General features: G+C 38.6%; 1 protein-coding gene across 4 annotated transcripts in view; it reads left to right on the plus strand.

Annotated features, from left to right (window-relative positions):
• Positions 1-6,213, plus strand: part of bcat1 (branched chain amino-acid transaminase 1, cytosolic) — a 154,887-nt gene extending 148,674 nt beyond the window's left edge. For all 4 annotated transcript variants that reach the window (XM_039761578.1, XM_039761579.1, XM_039761577.1 and 1 more), the window contains one exon: positions 1,929-6,213. In XM_039761578.1, the coding sequence (XP_039617512.1) occupies positions 1,929-1,967 (39 nt within the window). In that variant the 3' untranslated portion in view covers positions 1,968-6,213. The remainder of the gene's footprint in view (positions 1-1,928) is intronic.
• Positions 6,214-22,352: the final 16,139 nt, after the last annotated feature.

Genomic DNA, 22,352 nt, shown 5'->3' on the forward strand with positions numbered 1-22,352 from the left:
AGTATCAGGAGATGAGCCAACACACACATGGGGAGAACTCCAAACAGACAATGAGCAAGTGTGAGTGTCCTGACCAAGGATTTGATTTTAGCCTGGAAGATGAAATAAGGTTAAAAAGCAAATGAAAATCAAAACCAGGAAGTCAGTAAAACCAAAAAAACTAAGCCAAAACCCTAAGCCTGAAACATAGTAGAGAAAACTAAGCAAATTATCTAAACTGGGAATTCTAAGGCAAAGAAACACACACACAAAGTATTTAGTAGAGTCTGCAATCTCAGATGATCACAAAGTGCATGATCATAACCTTTATGAGGTCAACTTGAGTACATCAAAGGTTGTGACCTCTGCTCATTCCTTGGTGGCGACCAACCTAGCAACAGTATACAAAGAATCTTTAAAAATGGCGGAGGCCATGAAAAAAAAATCAAAAAACTTGTAAATACTTTGGATCCAAAATAAACAACTTGAAAACAAAAAAATGAATGTTAGAAATTGAATTGCAACCCCAAAAACCTATAATAAATAATATTTATGAATAATAAATTATAATAATTATGTAAAATGTTCACAATAATTAGATAAAATATGAAGATGAATCCAAATCATTAAAATGTGTGTGTTGTGAGAAGAAATACTATTAATTTTCGAGTCCAAAATTTTCCCTTAATTATCTTCCATCTGTGCTCATGTATTCTTCTTGAACAACTTATTTTACAAGAACAGCTAAACTCTACTAGCTGCTTTTATAATTTTAAGCATTTCTATTGTCCTGTCACATTTTAACGTCTATTTGCTTGAATTGAAAAGTTCATCTCCTTCATTATTTCTTCATAGCTCAATCTCAATAATCCTGGAATATGCTCTTCTAGCACTTTTCTGGACTTTAATTTGTGTTGATATTTCCTTTTTCTAATATGGAATTGAAAACTGGTACACAGTATTCCAGATGAGGCTCCGTTAGCATTTTAAGTAGTTTCAGGATTACCACCCATGGAGTAGCCTCAATACATGCAAACCCAGCACCCTATTGTATTCTTAGTCTGTAGAGAGTAAGGATTCCACTAGAAATGCCAAGACTTCCTACTAAATTGTACATTCAAGTTTCTGAGCGCATTAGTAATGATGAGAAAGTAAGACTGCATGATCAATGATAACTGCTGGAGCTGTTGGTATACCCAAAAGAATTTGTTGTTTAAGTTGTTCCGACTTTGCCTGGCCTTGCATTTTTCCTGTTCCTTCAAATGTATCCTTTTTGTAATCTGCACAGATTATCCATGCCTATATCAATTCTGTTACATTTACAGAATTGTAAAAAGAGAGAAAAAAAATACTAAAATAACTGGTTGGTAAAACACTGAGTAGCACTTTTTGGGAAAATTTGGACCAAAAATTGTTTATTTGGTTGTGTCAGTAAAATATTTTTCATCATGAAGTGTGTCATGACAGTCCTTGTGGTGTGGTGGGTCAAAAATATCTCTTGTGCCAGAAGTATTATTTAAATGTATTATTTACGGTGTTATGAAACTACAACTTTAGAGGTTCTTCAGATAAACATCATGAGTGAGATACTGAATATAGAGCAATATCAAAAATGTAACAGCACCAACAGCACAAGGCAAGGAGACAGAAACATATTACTATAAAAAAGAATGAAAAATACATACAAGTTAAACGCAAAGGTTAAAAAATACATAAATACTACTTAAGAGTCTTGTTCGATATATGTTAATGTAAAAGCACAGGTTCCTAATTCCAGGTGTAAATGATCTAAAAATTGCTCAAGTGATCGATTTCACTTTCAGGTAAGAGATTCATAATACTCTGTGCAAATGATGTTAAGTAAATGGGTTATGGTATCAAACAATAAAAAATGAAGTGTTATGTTATTTAAATATATGTATTGAATAATTAATTATTTATTTTTGCAGTACGGCAGAGTGAAGTCTGACTGGACTGAAACAGTGTAGTAAAGATGAAGATGAAGAGTCCTCTTCAAGAAATGAGAGATCTATCCGCTTAATAGATATCACAAGACAAGTCAGTAGCTTTAAGCACTTAGGTGTTTGTGGTGCTTTCCAGAAACAGTACATAGAAATATGTAGTTTTATTGATGTGTAATTTTTAATCTTCAAAATGAGTACAATCTGTTTTTTCCTCACAATAATAGTGACAATTTGTGTGGGTGCAGTTACTGTGTTGTGAAGGCCATATGCAATTATTTAATATCTTAAGCTATTCATTGGGAAAAATGTATTTTAAGACTAGGCTGAGCACACATATTCAACAAGAGAACTGTAACCTTTCAAGAATAGTTTGGTTTTTCATAATTTTAATGAATTCTATCTTGTAGATATAACCTTGTCTAACACATTATCTTCAATACATAATATGTTTTAAGAAGTATTTTTCCTCAAGTGATACATATATATTATTAAATGGTTGCACAAATGTGTCTTTTGATAATTATTATTGGAGATACAGCCACATTTTAATTAACCTTTAAATAAGACATAATGACTAAAAATTGTGATGTGAAAAATTACTATATAGCTAAGAAATGACTTCTTATACTGTCACAAAATTTACATTATGGTTATTTGCACCTTTTTAATAATAAATTACACTGTTAAAAATCCAACAAATTTCATAGCAATATGCTGTATAGGCATGAGTAGAAATGTTTAACATTTTTTTAAACACGTAACCTTACTAAAAATGCTTTTATTTCCATCAAAAACAATTAACAGGAGCACATTTCCAAACCACACACAGTTAATTTTTGGTGATAGTGAGCATCTTTACTTTACTTTTAATAGTTTGTTCCTGACCAGGATCATGATCAGAACATGCTGAGCTGGTGCATCCTGAGATGTGCCTCTTCTGCCAGAGGGAGTTGCCTGGCTGTGTGTGCCCAGTGGCTGAAATCATTTCATTTGTGTTCTCTAAATTTGGAGATCAAATGGTTTTCCTGAGAGGTTCTATTTCAGCAACCCCCTATAAGGCTATTTGTTTTTGGTCATGATTCAGAGATTGTGACCATATGTGACAACGGCATTGACCGATTAAGTAAAAGCTTTGCTTCACCTCCTCCTTCTAACATATCCTTGAAAGTCCTTGTCCATTCTTGCAATCACCTTTGTCTTTCTCATAATAAAAACCTGAAAGCACTTGAAGTCATTCACTTGAGGCACTTGCTGATAATTAAGAGGAGGATATAATCTTTTGTATTGCAAAAATGAATATTCTCTGAACCTTAGCTGTGTCTTCATATCAAGTCCACGAAAAGCACAAACTGGAAAGGAGAGAAGATGCACCTTTGGTGAAGTCCCATACTGACACTGAACAGACATGATTTTGTAGCTCTTGCTTTGCACATATATAAACCTGAATTAGATTTTTGTTTTTCCAATATTCATATGTTAGACACTGTTTATTTTACCACTAAAATTCCAAAACACACCTCACAAAACAAAATGCTCATTTCTTTTTAATTTTCTAAAGCAGAAAAAAAAAAATGCTTATCTATTAAAATTAAGCAAATACTTCTAACAAACAATATACTTTCACTTCACTTGCTGTGAAATGTGAACACAACATTACACATTACTGTCCATTTGCTAGCTATGCTTACTAGTACTAGATATACTATACTGCTATCAATCCATCCATTATCCAACCTGCTATATCGCAACTACAGGGTCATGGGGGACTGCTGGAGCCAATCCCAGCCAACACAGGGTGCAAGGCAGCGAACAAATCCTGGGCAGGGTGCCAGCCCACCGCAGATACTATACTACTAGTACTATATCATTTTGTAAATTGTGGCATAGTAGTTAGTGATGTTGCCTCATAACTCGAGAGTCTTGGGTTCAAACCCCAGCCCATGTGAACTCTGAATGTCCCTCTTATCCATAATGTCTAATGGTTCTCTAGTTACCTCTCACGTCATGTCTAGTTAATTGACATCTCTTTATTACTCCTGTGATACTGAGTGTGCATGCAGGCTTTCATACTGCTTTCAGTGAACTTAGCGTCCTCTTGTCTTCTTAGACATACGCTAAGTTCAGCTCCTTTAGTTTTTCTTCATAGCTCGATCTCCATAGTCTTGGAATATGTTCTACTAGCACTTTTCTGGACTTTCACTTGTGCTGTTATGTCCTTTTTCTAATGTGGAATTGAAAACTGCACACAGTATTCCAGATGAGGCTCTGTAAGCATTTTATGTAGTTCGAGTTACTTTCCATGGTGTAGCTTTAATTCATGCAACCCAGAATTCTGTTTTCTTCTTAGTCATATGCTGTCTGTCTGCAGACAGTAACGATTCCATTAGAACTGCCAAGACTTTCTAATAAAATGTACAATCAAGATTCCGATTCCATGAGTAATGATGAGTAAGTAAGAGTGCAATATCAGTGATAACTGTAGGAGCTGTCGGTGTCCCAAAAAGAGTTTGTTGTTTGATGTTGTTGTGACTCTTCCTGGCCTTGCATTTTTACTGTTCCTTCAAATGTTTTTTTTTTTTTTGTAATCTGCACTGTTAATCCATACCATGTCAATTCTGTTACATTTACTGTAAACTAAAAAGAAAAAAAAAAAAGAAATAATCCTTGTTTTTCCTGGTGGTAGGATCTGACTTAGTGTGATTGGGATAATTCAGTTTTGAAAATATATACAGTAAATAGATTAAGAAACTTTGAATTAAACTTCAATTTTCTGCTGCTTTAAATAGAAATTTTGAGTTCCAGTTAAAGCAGCTACAGTCACATAAACCATATTGCCTCAGATTCAGACTGTTGATATTTGTCATTTTAATATTTTTTCCTTTTAAAACAAATGTAATTTCCAGGAAAATTCTGTCAGTCTTCTATTCTGTCTCTCTATTTATCCAATTAACATATAATATAATTTTTTATATTTTCATTAAACTGAGCAGGTAGTTAGACAGTGTACACAAGTCTTACAATCACTCTTCCTCCTTTTAGGTAAAATTGAGCATGGCCGTTTATTTAAACCAATTCTATTTTTTTTAATCATTATCAGATTAGAACATGTTTTGAAGACAGGTGCATTCCTCTTTTGTCAAAATATCATATTTCATAATTTAATTAACAACATTTATGACACTAAAGCAAAACGGTTTTAGAGAAACAGTCTGTAAAAATGGTAATAATATTACTAGTGACAGTTTCAGCTTTCATATTTTGCTCAAATTCATTTTAGTTTTCAAGCTAATGCCAAAGTACCGTAAAATATTTCTATTGTTTATGATAATTATATTTGTATATTTTAACATTAATGTAAAAATTGATATTTCAAAATAATGAAATAAAAGAGAGTAAAATCATCAATATAATCATTATAGACTTGTATAGATACTGCAAACATACACTGTGTGTTTCACATAAAAACACACATGGGGTATACAGTAGAGTTATGGTTAGAAGAGTTGATAATAAGGAGAAGGTACATTTTTGAAATAAATCTTGATTTTGAGCTTATAGAGTTTTTATCAAAAACTGACAATTTTGGTGATTGCCCTTCTACATTGCCTTTATGGTAAAGTTCACCTACAGTATCAGTACAGTGCAATGGCAGTATCTACTGTATACAGCTGTGCTCCCAGATTTTTAAATATTAAAATCCACTACCTTGACAACATTTGGAAGCAGCAGTTTTACAGCCTATACAGTATCAATATGAATGTCATTCTTATTAAACCAAGAAAAAAAACTGGTTATTAGTTAAATGTTTAAAAGAACTGCAAAGTTTATAAACACAAAAATGCAGAGTTTTGAAAAATCTTATCATTAAGAAAGAATTTATTCAGATAGAAAAACTCTGTCATACAATAAAGGTTGCATATGGCCAGTTTGTATTGTTTTACAAATGTAATACTCTTAGCAATAAGTTTTAACATTGTCTTGCATACTTGATGAAATATGTACTGTCCTTATATATTTTATATTCTTATAATAGTAGAGGTTGCCTTTGTGCATTATTTTTATTTCAGAGAAATTTAATTTGCATAAGGTTTTATATGAGAAATGGTAAATTTATTTAAGGTTTGAAAATGTCAGTTAATTATAAAAGAAAGAAAGTTAATTATTAACTATAATGTGAAATAAAAGACACTAGATAATGCTGATTATCATCTGCACGCTATAGGTTATAAATATAGAAATTAAAACATTCAGGTAAAAAAAAAAAAAAAAACTAACAAAACTCTGAATGAATCAAATTTTACAACAAGAAGTGTGGTACCTGTGCAATGAGCACTGTAAATGGTATTTTTTACCATCTTTTTAGTGGGCATGCAATAGTCAAACTCTGGTGGTCAAACTCTGCCCTTGAGAATTGTAGATTTGTATCCAGTCCCTTCTGATTATCAATAACATATATTCCTTTTGGCAAACTCCTAGATTAGTTGGACTGCTTGGTTAATGAAATATTTTGCTTTCATCTTCTAACATGTATTATATTTTTATGTTGAGATCACTTAACTGTTTTTCACTTGTATAGTTTTTTTTCCTACAAGGAGCCTGTAAGGCATCAAATTTGTCTATTATGTTAGCCATTTGGAAACCAATCAATGTTTATTTTTAATTATATTATTCCAAGGTACTGCCTGGAGCTAACAAGAGCAAGATTACAATCCACTATTAAATATAACTGTTGAACACAACATACAAAAAGTTTTGAGATGGACAAAACTGAGATAAGCAAACACTGCCCTGTGATCTTAAATACAATACAAACCTGTCCTATTAATTTGTGTAAAAGCAAAAGTTATTGTGATCCTTTGTGATATTGGAAAAGGTAAACAGAAAATCCAGACAGACTCCCAAGGTTCCATCACAGGCTCAAGGTATCTCCTATTTGTCAGAATGGTTGCGGGCTTCAGCCACTCCTGCGCTTTAACGCAGAGTTTGACCAGTTTTCTGCTTAATAGTTTAATTATTGCATATTATATCTTTATATATATATATATATATATATATATACAGTGATACCTTGGTATACGTCCTTAATCCGTTTCCAGATCCTTGGACTTATACCAAACAAATTTTTCCCATAAGAAATAATGGGAAAATAATTAATTCGTTCCCATGAAAAAAAAAAATCCTATTGTTATTGCCATATTATACATTGATGGGGTTGTATAAAATAATTTAAATACTGCTTAATACTAAAATACATAAATACAAAAGCAATTAGATGAAATAAATGAAAATGACTTGTCCGATAACAATGAGTTTAATTTTACTGCACAACAAAGGAGAGCGTTACAGCTCTTCCAAAGGAGCCACTTCAGGCGATTGTGTAGCACTGCCGTTGTTCTTCTTCTGGCAGTCTTCAATCCAAATCCCTAAAGCAGATTCCATCCAGACTACTGCCTTATTACATCCACTTACAACTTGTTTTGCACCCTGGTTAAAAGGACACTGCGGCCGTAGATCTTATATTCCTTTCCTACTTTTTAAATAAAAGAATCGTAGCCTTCAACAAATCCAAAACGTTTACCTTTTTGGCAATCGTTAACATCTTCCGTTTGCGCTTGGGCACGGCCCCTGAAACAGTAGCAGACCGTTTTGGAGCCATAATGAAGGGCTTGACTATGCACAAAGATAAACACAAAAGAGCACAACTCTTTACACAGCGAAACACGCTGATGCTGAATGAGCGAGACGAGACATCCTGGTTAACACTGCATTCAGCAAGCAGGAACTTAACTGCGTGCTCTGATTGGTTAGATTCTCAGTCAGGAGAACTTAACTGCGTGCTCTGATTGGTTAGCTTCTCAGTCATCTGCCAATAGCATCCCTTGTATGAAATCAACTGGGCAAACCAACTGAGGAAGCATGTACAGGAAGTAAAAAGACAAATTGTCTGCAGAACCCGCGAAGCAGCAAAAAATCTGCGTTATATATTTAGTTATGCTTTCATGTAAAATCCACGATAGAGTGAAGCTGCGAAAGTCGAAGCGCGATATAGCGAGGGATTACTGTACAGGTTAAAACTTGGCCCTTTTTTTTTGAAGGCGCGCGTCCGGTATACCACACGTGTTGTTCTAGTACACGAGTCGTATTCCAAACAAAGGTCGTATACCAAGCAAAATATTTCACCTCTAAACAGGACATATACCAAGTTGGACTTATTCCAAAGCAGACGTATACCGAGGTACCACTGTATATGTGAACACAAAAAGCACAACAGAATAAGATGCTCTAAAGCATTTGCTTATTGAAATAAATTAAACAAAGCTGAGTTTGCCACAAAAAAGAAGCACATAGTGTAAGAATGAGATGGAATAAAGAATTTGCTTATTAAATATTTTTATATCAATGATGTATACATTTAAAGTTAAGGAAAACATATTTATTTTTCATTTCAGACCTATTTTTTTAGTGCGCTTCCCACTAATTTAGTAAAATTTTTACCTCTCATATGTTTAGGAAATCAGTGACTGTACAGAAATATCTGCATTATGAAAAACTCTAAATTTCATTTGAATGCGGAAGGTTAATGCAATTTGTGAAATTGACTTGAAGACTGTTAATAATTTACCATTATCTGTGATAATGTTTTTAATTCTTTTACTTAATTTTAATTTGATGAGTGTTCTATTATTACTAAATGTATTTTAAAGTGATTTATTCTTTATGGTGTACAATGTTGTAAAATAATATAATAAACATATGAAAGTATTGCAAAAAACAAATTAATACATTTTTGTTCTCCTTTATTGTATAACATAACATTTTCAAATCTGCTCAGTCCAATTCAGGTGTTGTTGATTTGAACACACTGCTATGTTCTTGTCTCATATGAACTGAAAACCAACTTGCTTTAGCTGTATCATTTATTTCTGGAGCATCACTAACAGCATTAATTAAGAACTGTAAGCATTATTTCATTACCAACCAACAGCACTGTTAGTGAGCTACACAAAATATACAGTTGTGATAACCTCAATAGCCAAAGGCAGTTGTATTATTCTACCTTATAGTAGCCACATTTCACTCCAGTCTCCTTTACGAGAAATGGCACTGCCATGTTAAAAGATGATAATAAAAACTTTATACATCAGACATTAACAGTTAACCATCTTATGGTTGAGTATCTGGCTACTTTCTTCTGTCTTGATCTACATTTTGATGGTGTTCTTGGAGAAGCAGCAACACAGCCTAAGAATTTATACATTACCCTATCAATAAGGGAATTTTTCACTGATTATTGTTAACCTCATTAATGTTACACCTTAAATATTTTTCAAGGTCCTGATTTACAATGTTTACACCAGAAAAATATCGAGAGGTTATAATAATTTTCATACAGTTAAGTCCATGCAACTGTCAGGCCTAGCTGCTACAAATCAATTGCTCCTTTCCATGTCTTGCATCATTGTCACAAAATTCCTTTCCTGCTTTTGTGACTAAGCCCATTGATTTACTGGGACACCTCCTTTCTTCCTTGGTTCCCATGCTTCAGACTTAGTTCCTTCATATTTTTCTGTGGCATCACAAAAACACTCCTGCCCTGTCCACAATTTACAGAGACTTCAGCATTCTAGGCAAGGGGGATCTGCTGCCAGAAAAAATATTTGTAAGCTAATTATACATTTTAATAAATTCATAAAATGTTGCAGAAATATACATAAGCATCACCAGCATTAATTATGAACCATCCTGTGCCCACACAAATCATGTGTTGTAGCCATCTGGCAGTGCCACTCTAAGGGTTGGGGCTAGCTGGAAGCTCAGCTGACGTCACCAAGGAAGTGCACTGTTTGCAGCAGCTCAGAGGCTGTTCTTGTGGTGTAGTGGAAGAGAATTTTTTCTTGCTCAAAGCATACTTCTGAGCATGTCTGTGTAACCCAACTGTTATTGGTTATGGCTAACAACAAACAACTTCACAAGTGAATGTCAGACTGGAAAATGTGTACGGGTTTATACCGTATAAACAGGTTCCATTCACCTTAGGTTTCCAGATTTTCCTGAAATATAATGCAAAAGAATCAGTGCCCTATGAAATGAACACAAAGTACAAAAGGACTCAGATTTTCTTGAGGTTCTGCATCTTTTAATACCCCAGCAGTGTGAGGCTCAAAGTAAGGAATAACTACTGACAGGTCACCAGTCCAACACAGAGCACATGAACAGACACATCTACACTTAAAGGTTTGCAAACTTCATTAATAATGAGCAATAACTATCAAAAAGTATTCAAAAAGTAGCAATGATTCATTTAGTTTTAACATTATGCATCATGATCTCAAATCAGGTATTATAATATTTAGGTTTATTTATATCAGGTATTATAATAGGTTTAGTTGCTTGCTTATTTGCCTTAACAACAAAATAATTCTTACTTATGCTGGCCATTAGTAAAGGAAACACAAAATACATATTTGAATATATATATATATATATATATATATATATATATGATGATTATTCTTCCAAAAGAGAACTCTGCGTAGTGATAGCAATAGGTGGTGGCCGAGAGACCTCCGCCAGTAAAGGAAACAGCAAAATACATATTCTGCTACTTGGGTCCCTGTCTATCTGTATTTTTATATGCAGATATGATGGTGCTCAGAACGGTGTTAGGTCCTATATACATCTTTAAATATATATAAACAATCCTGCCGCCTTCGCCAATTGTGATGATTATTCTTCTCCAAAAGAATGTTGCACAACACAAAACAAAGTTTTGGGGACCGTCCCCATATATTGTCGTCCAGACAAATAAAGAAAGAATAATTCAATGTCTCAAAAACAAAACAGTGAACAGTTTTCTCCAGTCAAAATGGCGACTTTATACAAAAAAGGATTATGGGACAAGAAATGGTTGGCAAGAAGTGACGTTGGAAACAGGAACTGGAAAAAACGTCATCATGATGGGACGGAAGTGAGGTGGATTGATGGAGCCGGAAGTGACGTCATCATGGTTGGCCGGAAGTGGCGTCGTCGCGGCCATTTTGGAATCCGGAAGTGGAGGAATTATTTTTCTTCAAGTTTTCTGTTGACCAAAAGAGATTCAGGTAAGTACCACGTGACAACCCTCTATCTCACAATGTTTCACTCACCTTTAGGCTCTTTGACTGCCTCCTAATCGCACATGTGTGACATGACCCCCCCCTCAGCCCAGACCCCTCGGGTCGGGCGACCTGCACCGAGAGGTCGTGGACACGAGAGAGAGCATCTGCGTTGGCCTGCAAGGAACCTTTACGATAAATGACACTGAAACGATAAGGCTGAAGATTCAAAAACCACCTAGTGATGCGAGGGTTAGACTCCCGATGAAGGGACATCCACTGTAAAGCAGCATGATCCGTCACCAGAGTAAACTCACACCCCAGCAGGTAGTACCTCAAAGACGTGACAGCCCATTTAATTGCCAAGGCTTCTCGCTCCACCGCAGCATACTTGGTCTCCCGGTCCAGCAGTTTCCGGCTCAGGTACATAACAGGGTATTCAGCACCATCAACGCACTGGCTCAGCATGGCACCCAAACCTGTGGCCGATGCGTCGGTCTGGAGGATGAAAGGAACAGAAAAATCAGGAGATCTTAAAACAGGTGCTGAAGTAAGGGCCAATTTTAAGTCACTGAATGCTTTCTCAACCGAAATATCCCATACCACTTTTAAAGGTGCTCGTTTCCTTGTTAAATTAGATAAGGGCGCAGCAACTTCTGAGAAATGCGGTACAAAACGACGATAGTAACCTGCCAATCCCAAAAATGCTTGTACCTGCCGCTTATTCATCGGACGGGGCCAATTCAAAATGGCATCAATTTTAGAACATTGTGGTTTAACAACACCCCCTCCTACTAGGTAGCCCAAATATTTGGCTTCTCTTAATCCAAAAAAACATTTCTTCGGATTAATTAAGACCAGCAGACGCTAGCTTGGAGAGTATTGTTTGAACCTGCCATACATGATCCTTCCACGTGCTGGAATAAATGACCACATCATCTAGGTAGGCAGCACTATATGAATTGTGGAGCCTTAGCAGTGTGTCTACCAGATGTTGGAAGGTAGCTGGTGCTCCGTGCAAGCCAAAAGGAAGGACCCTGTATTGCCAATGTCCACTGGGTGTACTAAAATCGTTTTTTTCTTTGGCGGAGTCCGCTAAGGGAATTTGCCAATACCCTTTCGTCATGTCAAGAGTAGTTAGGAATTGAGCGTTCCCGAACCGATCAAGTAAATCATCCACCCGCGGCATGGGATACGCATCAAATTTAGAGACCTGATTAAGTCGTCGAAAGTCATTACAAAATCTCCACGACCCATCAGGTTTAGAAACCAAGACAATTGGACTAGACCAAGGGCTATGACTCTCCTCAATAACCCCTAATTCTAGCATTCGTCTAATTTCCAACTCTACTTCCGCTTTCTTTGCCTCCGGGAGCCTATAAGGTCTCTCTCTGACAATCACTCCAGGGTTAGTAATAATATCAGCAGTAGCTCAGTCGGTAGAGCGGGTGGTCCAGCAATCGGAGGGTCGCAGGTTCGATCCTGGCTCCCGGCATGAGAATGCAGCTGTTATGTCCTTGGGCAAGACACTTAACCTACCTTGCCTGCTGGTGGTGGTTGGAAGGATTGGTGGCGCCAGTGTTCGGCAGCCTCACTTCTGTCAGTGTGCCCCAGGGCAGCTGTGGCTACATAGTAGCTTATCATCACCAGCGTGTGAATGGGTGAATGACTGTTGTGTTGTAAAGCGCCTAGGGGGGTTCTTGAACTCTAGTTAGGCGCTATATCAAATACAGGCCATTTACCATTTACCAATATCGTGAACAATCAACGCAGTACGTCCCAGTATCTCGTCCACAACTTTAGGGACAGACAAGATAGCCGTCTCGAGATCTTGTCGTTGTTTGAATGTCAAATCGGGGCCAAAATTAAGGTGGGCACATGACATAAAAAGAGAACGAGGCTGATTGGACAAGGGATCAGGTTCCCTGTCCTTCCATGGTTTCAGCAAATTAATATGATATACTCGTTCAGTTGGTCGCCGATTAGGTTGTTTAACCAAATAATTAACGAGACCTTTTCTTTCTTTAATTTCATAAGGGCCTTGCCAATGTGCTAACAACTTTGAATGAGAAGTTGGGATGAGTACCATCACACGATCACCCGGGACAAATTCCCGAATGGTGTTTCGGTTATAATAACGGGACTGCACTGCTTGTGCCTTTTCCAAATACGCTTTTAAAATAGGTCTGATTTTCTCTAGTCTATCGCGTAACTGCGCGATATATTCAAGAATATTTGAAGTTGGGAGGACCTCCTCTTCCCATCCTTCTTTTAACATATCCAAAAGCCCTCTGGGTTGTCTTCCATATAATAATTCAAAGGGAGAGAAACCAGTAGAGGTCTGAGGACTTCCGATAAGCAAACAAAGCGAGAGGAAGCAACTGATCCCAGTTTCTTCCATCCTCGTTAACTACCTTGCGTAACATCTGTTTCAAAGTTTGATTGAAACGCTCCACCAACCCGTCAGTTTGGGGATGATAGACAGACGTTTTCAGATGTTTTATTCGGAGTAATTTGGCTACTTCCCTGAATGTCTCCGAAGTGAAAGGAGTCCCTTGGTCCGTTAAAACCTCTTTGGGGATCCCAACACGAGTGAATATCCCTACTAATTCCCGTGCGATGTTTTTCGTATTAGCTGAGCGCAACGGAACAGCTTCCAGAAAGCGAGTGGCATAATCTACTAGCACCAAAATATATTTAAAGCCTTTTAACGAGGGTTCCAATGGTCCTACGAGATCGATACCGACTTGTTCAAAAGGGATATCAATAAGGGGAAGGGGAACGAGAGGAGCTCACCTCCTTCTAGGAATCTGGCGAAGTTGACACTCAGGAAAGGAAGCGCAAAATTGCCGGACCTCCTCGTTAATTCCCGGCCAATAGAATCAGAGCTTTATTTTCTCTAACATTTTTTCGGAGCCTAAGTGGGCTCCTAGAAGGTGAGCGTGTGCTAATTCACACACCTTTCGCCGAAAAGTGCTTGGAATTAACAACAAGGTTCGCACTTCTCCCTCGTGTTCTGCCACTCTATATAATAAAGTACAAAGAACGGCATCGGTGGCATGGGATCCAGGGTTGTATAACCCTCGGTTGATACTACTGCATTCCTAATATTTTTTAAGGAATCATCGTTCCATTGTTCCCTTTTAAAAGACGATGGTGTTAATAGAAATTGGGCAGTTAAATCTTGTATTGGGTCTTGTGCGACCTTAAGGGGTGTGGTTTCTGTCGCCACGTCTTCTACGTTAACTGCACTAGTTCCCGCAGAGGTCGATGGGACATCAATTTCTTCACGTTGGGTACCCGTATGGGTCCGTGCTACTGTGGGACATGGCGTGGAGGCAGTCGGAGCAGTATTCTCCATTACTAACCCTAAATGTTTCTTAGGTACAGTTACGTCATTACCGCTGGTAATTTTATTCCAGTCTCTACCCAATATAACTGGAAAAGGGGGATCCGGTAATACAGCCATGGCCATGCTCGTTAGGTGATGATTCACCGATATCACACATCTGGCCGTTTTATAATACGGATATCCCCATGAATACATTTTAGACTAGTTTTTATCCTAGTCCACTGTTGCGGTAAAACGAAACGGGTGGCAACATTGGAAATGTTACTCCCGGAATCAAACATTGCTCTTACCTTTCTGCCATTTATAATAACTACACCTGTATATGGAAGAGATAAAGGATTAGTCACAGTGGCACAATACCTTTCTCCCCTAACTAATGAGCAATCCATGGGCTCGAAGGTACAGTTGGGGGACAGATGTCCAATCTCCCCACACTTGAAACAGCGGGGAAGACTAGCACCTCTGTCCCGTTTACGGACGGCAGGCTCGGGAGCTTGTCGGGTGTGCTCAGGAGCTGCCCCACGTGCCTGTTGGGTTCGGCGTGAGAACCGTTTTGATTTCCCTGATTTGCAAGCCGCCCAGTGGCGCTCTGTGATTTGGATTAAGGTGTCCATGTCATCGAAATTATGTTTCCGTACTTGCTTGGCGATATGGTCAGGGAGGGCATGCACAAAAGTTTCACACGCTAGCAGCTCGGCCATTTTGTGCGAATTATTAATGTCGGGCCGTAACCAGCGACATACTTTTCCCCAGGCTTCAAAGCCCTGGGTTTTTATCGGTCTCTCGGGATCGAACTGCCACTCCCTCCATTCTCTCGCCTGCTGTTCCGGAGATACGCCGTAGCGCTTGAACACCTCCTTTTTTAAAGCATCATAATCAGCTGCCTGCTCCTCAGTTAGATCATAATAGGCTCTCTGCGCCGTTCCCTTCAGGTAGGGAGCCAGTAGGTACGCCCATTCCGACCTCGACCATGCGTTCCGCTTAGCGGTACACTCAAAGATCAAAAAGTATGTTTCGATGTCATCCGACTCTGTTAACGTAGTGATAGCAATAGGTGGTGGCCGAGAGACCTCCGTCAGTACACCTGCAGCAGCAGCAGCAGCAGCACCAGCACGAGCGTTGGCTTCTGCTACTTGGGTCCCTGTCTCGCCCATCTGTATTTTTAGGGTTTGCAGATCGCCCATGATGGTGCTCAGAACGGTGTTAAGGTCCTGTTCCTCCGACATCTTTAAACAGACGAAAAACAATCCTGCCGGCTACGCCAATTGTGATGATTATTCTTCTCCAAAAGAATGTTGCACAACACAAAACAAAGTTTTGGGGACTGTCCCCATATATTGTCGTCCAGACAAATAAAGAAAGAATGATTCAATGTCTCAAAAACAAAACAGTGAACAGTTTTCTTCAGTCAAAATGGCGACTTTATACAGAAAAGGATTATGGGACAGGAAATGGTTGGCAAGAAGTGACGTTGGAAACAGGAACCGGAAACAATGTCATCATGATGGGATGGAAGTGAGGTGGATTGATGGAGCCAGAAGTGACATTATCGCGGCCATTTTGGAATCCGGAAGTGGAGGAATCTTTTTTCTTCAAGTTTTCTGTTGACCAAAAGAGATTCAGGTAAGTACCACATGACAACCCTCTACCCTCTCGCGATGTTTCACTCACCTTTAGGCTTTTTGACTGCCTCCTAATCGCACATGTGTGACAATATATATATATATAGTCACAAACTTGACCAAAAGACACAAAAAGGTTTGGGGCAGCCACCCGTATATTGTTTTTTGGCTGCAAATCAGATGAAAAAACAGTATTGCAGGTTAGAGTCCACAATAGTAATGATTTGTTGGCACAAAGATGGGGCTTTAAAGGAGAGCAGAGGAAGTGGCGTCATCATTGTGGCTGGAACCGGAAGTGATGTCATCAGTAAGGCTGAAACTTGAAGTGCTGTTATTGAGGTGGGAGTCAGAAGTGACTTCCCTCTAGGCCAGGTGGAATTTCCCGTAACTGGTCTTCAGAGAAGTGAGAAAAAGAATTAGTGCACGCTGCCACTCTCTGGTCTGGCATGGAATTACTCTCAATCAGGTCCTTTGGCTGCCTCCCATGCACATGCGTGTGACAATACATATATATATATATATATATATATACTGTATATATATATATATTTATATACACTGCACACCAGAGGGTTGCCCTCTAGGCTCACCTAAGGTATGTGGTATCACCTCAGGATGAGAGAGGTTTATGTTATTTACAGTCTTGTCTCCTTTCTGTCTCACATCCTCCAGAAATTGCCCCTTGAGGGCAACAAAGCCAAAGAAGGCCGTGCCCATTCTAGTCCAGTCAGCATTAAAGGGAGATGTTCCCAGGAGGTGACAACTCATTTAGGACCTGACTGCCGTAAAAATCACAAAGGATAGAGAAAGAGAAAGTGTGTCCTTTAAAGAGCACTGTTTCAAGGGAGAGTGTCATCAAGTGTGTGTTTTATTTAAAGTTTTCTTCTTTGTTGGACCCTCGCTGCTAAGTCTGGCCTGGTGCATAATTGTGCATAACAGTGCTATGCAGACATCATAGACATCACCAAGTTCTGAGGAAATGATCGTACCTTCATTCCGAAGCTACTGTAATGTCATAATAATTAATCCATCTGCTTAAGAGGCCATAATAAGAATCATACTTCATATGATAATGTCATGGAAAACATTGCAGCAAGGAAGTCCAGGAAGGTAAAAGATTCCATAGAAGTTATCATTTTCTTGTCAGTTCTTACGTTTTGTTAATTGTCTGCTGTGAATGCTCTGCAATTGTTGTGTTAAGTTTAAATGATATACATAGCTCCAGAGGTAATAGTGTTTTTTAATTTACTCTTACATTAATATATTTTTAAGAGTGCATTTACCTGAAAGCACCTGTTAAAGAAATTTGATATTGTTAATAATTACCTTGTGTGAACTTTGCACGTGTTTAGTTTACCATTATGGTGGTCAGCTCCATTGTATTAAATGAAGGCATCTGTGTTTTTTTATGTATTTACATCTATTGTTTTTGCATTTATTTTGGCAAAGTATTTTTTGGTGGGTGAGATGTGGCAGGGTGTACCTTGCCTAGGGCTGCACATGGGCTTTGAATGGTACTGGTTGCAGGATGTTAGAACTTACTATGAGATCACTGGGCATAAGGCTGGACAAACTCTGAACAGGGTGCCTCTCTGCTCCTGGCATATTAAAAACACCTGTGTATTTTTTGCAAAATAAGGAGTCACCGATTAGCCTGCAGCTAAAAACATTTTTTTTTCTTTTATGATTAATTCTTTATTTAGAAGGTATAGTAAAGACCTCTATAACCCAGCTACAGGGGATGCACAAGCCAGTGTGTTTCCTCATGCTTGTCCGAAGCCCGCATAAATGGGGAGGGTTAGGTTAGGATGGGCATCAGGTGTAAGATTTTACCAGATCAACATGCAGACAACAATAAAGATTTCCATATTGGATTAGTTGAGTCCCGGATTAACAACGGCTGCCATCAATACTGTTTGCCAACAAGGTGCTGGCAGAAATTGGGCTAATGTTGGCCTAAGAAGGAGAAGAAGAGGGGGGAGACATGTCCGGAGGAAAAAGTAGAGGAGGAACGTAAAGAGTGTGGTATTAAGGGTAGGAATGTTGGCAGTATGACTGGGAAGGGGAGAGAGTTAGCCGATATGATGGAGAGAAAGAAGGTTGATATATTTTGTGTGCAAGTGACGAAATGGAAGGGGAATAAGGCCAGGAGGATTCAAATTGCTCTTTCATGGTTTGGATGAGAGGAAAAATGGGGTAGGGGTTATTCTGAAGGAAAAGTATTTCAAGAGTGATTTGGAAGTGAAAAGAGTGTCAGACAGAGTAATAATTTTGAAGCTGAAAATTGGAGATGTGATGATGAATGTTGTTAGTGTTTATGCCCCACAAGTTGGGTGTGCAATGGATGAGAAAGAAGATTTCTGGAGTGAGTTGGATGAAGTGATGGCCAGTGTCCCCAAAGGACAGAAAGTGGTGATTGGAGCAGATTTCAAATGACATACTGGTGAAGGAAACAGAGGAGACAAGGAGGTGATGGGTAGGTATGGTGTCAAGGAGAGGAATGAAGAAGGTCAGATGATACTGGACTTTGCAATGACCTACAAGAGTGGAGAAAGATGCACACAGGTAGATTACATCCTATGCAGAAGAATCAATCTGGAGGAGATGAAACACTGCAAAGTGGTGGCAGGGGAAAGTATAGTTAGACAGAATAGGATGATGGTCTGTAGGATGATGTGGGAGATCAAGAAGAGGAGGAGAGTGAGGGCAGAGGCAAGGATCAAATGGTGGAAGTTGAAAATGGAAGAGTGCAAGGTTGAGTTCAGGAGGGAGGTAAACCAAGCACTGCATGGCAGTGAAGAGTTGCCAGATAGTTGGGCAACTACAGCAGAATTGGTAACGGTGACACAAGAAGGGTGCTTGGCATGATATCTGGACAGAGGAAGGAAGAAAATGAAACCAGGTGGTGGAATGGGAAATTACAGGAGATTATACAGAGAAAGAGGATGGTTAAGAAGAAGTGGGATAGTCAGAGAGATGCAGAAAGAAGACAAGAGTACAAGGAGATAAGGTGCAAGGTGAAAAGAGAGGTGGCAAAGGCTAAAGAAATAGCATATGGTGAGTTGTATGAGAGGCTGGACACTAAGCAGGGAGAAAAGGACCTGTACCGATTGGCTAGACAGAGGGAACAAGCTGGGAAAGATGTGCAGCAGGTTTGGGTGATAAAGGATAAAAATGGAAACATACACACAAGCAAGGAGTGTGTGTTGAGCAGATGGAAATATTACTTTGACAGGCTGATGAATGAAGAGAATGAGAAAGAGAGAAGGTTGAATGATGTAGAGATAGATTAAATCAAGAAGTGCAACAGAAAAGCAAGGAGGAAGTAAGGACAGCTATGAAGAGGATGAAGAATGGAAAGGCCGTTGGTCCAAGATAGTGTAATCACAAAGCAAAGATGGTAAAGGAGTGTTGGGGCACCTGTGGGCAAAGCCCATATAACTGAACTTGAGAAAAACCAAAACATGATTAATAGCATTACAGAGAATGTCTTTTCAGATGGAAGCCTGGTTGTGACTGTTCACAGCACTTCTGGTTATGTTGGTTTCCGACAGGAAGAGGTGGGTCCAGGCAGATGAACAACGAAAGTGAAATTGCTGGTGGGAAAGCCATCGATCTTCTGGTCTGCAGAGGGAGGAAAATACTTCCATTAGGTCAGATTATCCCAACACACAAGGTGAGCTACCACAGCTATGTAGATGACACTCGATAATGCCAGATGACCTTGACAATCTTGGCTGTCTGCTCCTGTGTCTTACTTATATTTCCAAATGGATAAGCAGTAACTTTCTCAAACTAAATAAGGAAAAAACACAAATCTTTGTGATTGGCAAACAAGGATATAGCGGGGGCATTAGAAATAAACTTTATCCCTTATGTTTAAAATTCAAGGTGGAGGTAAGGGTAATCATTGACTCTGACCTACGCTTTAAATAGCATATTAACCAGATTACGAGAACTGCATTTTTTCACTTAAAGAATATAATAAAAATTAGATGTCTTATATCTTTGAAAGACACTGAAAAAAATTAATTTACACTTTTGTTTTTAGTTCAGTAAATTACTGCAACGCATTTACAGGACTAGCTAAGAAAGACATCAATCAATTACAATTAGTGCCGAATGCAGCAGCCAGAATCTTAACCAGAAAAAGAAAATTTGAGCACAACTCACCAATTTTGTCATCATTACACTGGTTACCTGTGTGACTCAGAATTGACTATAACATACTACTAATGGTTTATAAAGCCTTAAATCATCTTGCTCCATCCAGGATTTTTGGAATGCCTGTCCCCATACACATCCAAGTCGTAACCTTAGATCTTTGATTGAGTGTCTACTTATGATTCCAAGAGCTAAGCTTAAAAGAAGTGGTGAGGTGGCCTTTGGCTGTTATGCACCTAACATCTGGAATACTTTACTAATACAGGCTAATACTGTGGAACATTTAAAAAAATGCTAAAAACCCATAATTTTAATATGGCTCTTTCATAGCTACATTTCAGTTGTATTCCTAACTAGCAAAATACCCATGCTGTCGCAGCGGCGAACTACTGCCTTAAAATTTTTATTAAGAAGAAAATTAAACCTTTTTAAACTGAGGGAAAATATATCAATAATTATTTGTTAAGGATCTCTTTGTATACCACATTTTGAGTTCAGCCCTCTGGTTGTAATATGACCAAGATGTTTGCTGAGCTTACTCTTGAGCATGCAACGTACAGTTGACCATGTGAACAGTAATCTTGTTTCAAATCTCACAGCTTGGAGTTTCATGGTTTGTTTCACTTATGACAGTATTTGTAGGACTTGTGTTGAAGAGACATTCGGCATCTGTCAAGTGTTTTAAGTATACAACCGGTTTCATTGATAACTTCACTTTTGAGAGTTTAAACATTCATAAACATCAAAGTGTCCACTACTGAAATCGTCACCTGTCAATCTAAGATGTTTAAGAGGCATTGGCGGTTGTCGAAAGGTGTAAAATATTTGGCCATTTTGGTACACTTGAAAGCGACAACCAAACAATTCAGCGGCAGCCATCAACTCACATGCAGATGTATAGGTGAAGGGCTTAAGCATTTCACTCTTATAGTGCTCCTGTGTAGTATAATTATCTCCTGTACCGTCATCAGTCCACACCTTAAACCTGTCAGAGTCATTCAATACATAAGACACAATGTTCCTCTGGATATCAAGAGTGAGCCTGATATGGCCGTGCAATATGTAACAAAGAGAATGGAAAAGGCAGGTGCCATCTCTGGGCATGGAAACCAAAATAAAAGGATAAAGGAAATGGGTACCTGAACAATGTAAAGTAAGTCTAAAATACCTAAACAATAAATATAATCATAATAAATGAACAATAAAACAGCGGAGAAGCCGTGGATTAAATAAAAAGGCTGTAGTTATCAGCAGGGAGACGTGAATCCCGTGGCGAAGCAAGGAAGGGAATGTAGAGACGGACGGCTTTATATAGGCAGGCAGCCAACAATGTGGGAGGCGTTGGGATGGGGGACCCAACGCCGCCTCACACGGTGACCGAGCTGCAAGCTATGGATATATATATGTACATAAGTAGGATTCAGTTAGCTTTGGGAACCCGCGTACCAAATTTCTTGAAGATGGGCTCATAAATAAAAAGACAGATGAAAAGTTCAATATGGCGGCCGACAGTGGCGTCATACCATCGAAATAAGTACGTACATCGGTTTCGGTTAGCGCAGGGAAGCCACCTACCAAATTTCGTGAAGATGGGGCCATAAATAAGAAAGTTGTCGACCGTTATCGACCGTTATGACCGTTACATGTAGAATTTCAAAATGAAACCTGCTTAGCTTTTGTAAGTAAGCTGTAAGGAATAAGCCTGCCAAATTTCAGCCTTCTACCTACACGGGAAGTTGGAGAATTAGTGATGAGTGAGTGAGTGAGTGTGTGAGTCAGTGAGTGAGTGAGTCAGTGAGGGCTTTGCCTTTTATTAGTATAGATAGACTAAATAGGTACAGAGTTCTATTCTTCCGGGATCCACAATCTGCACTAATCTCCACCAATTTTCTGCTGTTTTTTTTTGGTTTTTATGTGGTGGCAATCTGTGCCACTACTACCTGATCAAGGCACCATGTAGAATCCTGAGATGACTGAATGAAGGCGGGTGTTTCATCTGTCCACAGGACCAACTTCATCCAGTCCTGTCATGTGAAGCATGAAAACAAAGTGGACTAATTTAGGAACATTTATGGTAGGTAGATTGCCCAGTTGGGCTGGGTGATCTTTTGGCCTTGGAACCCCTGCAGATTTTGTTTTTTTTTCTCCACCCTAACTGGAATCTTTCTTTTGTTTT

The sequence above is a fragment of the Polypterus senegalus genome, chromosome 8, assembly GCF_016835505.1.
Source record: "Polypterus senegalus isolate Bchr_013 chromosome 8, ASM1683550v1, whole genome shotgun sequence".
Lineage (NCBI taxonomy): Eukaryota > Metazoa > Chordata > Cladistia > Polypteriformes > Polypteridae > Polypterus > Polypterus senegalus.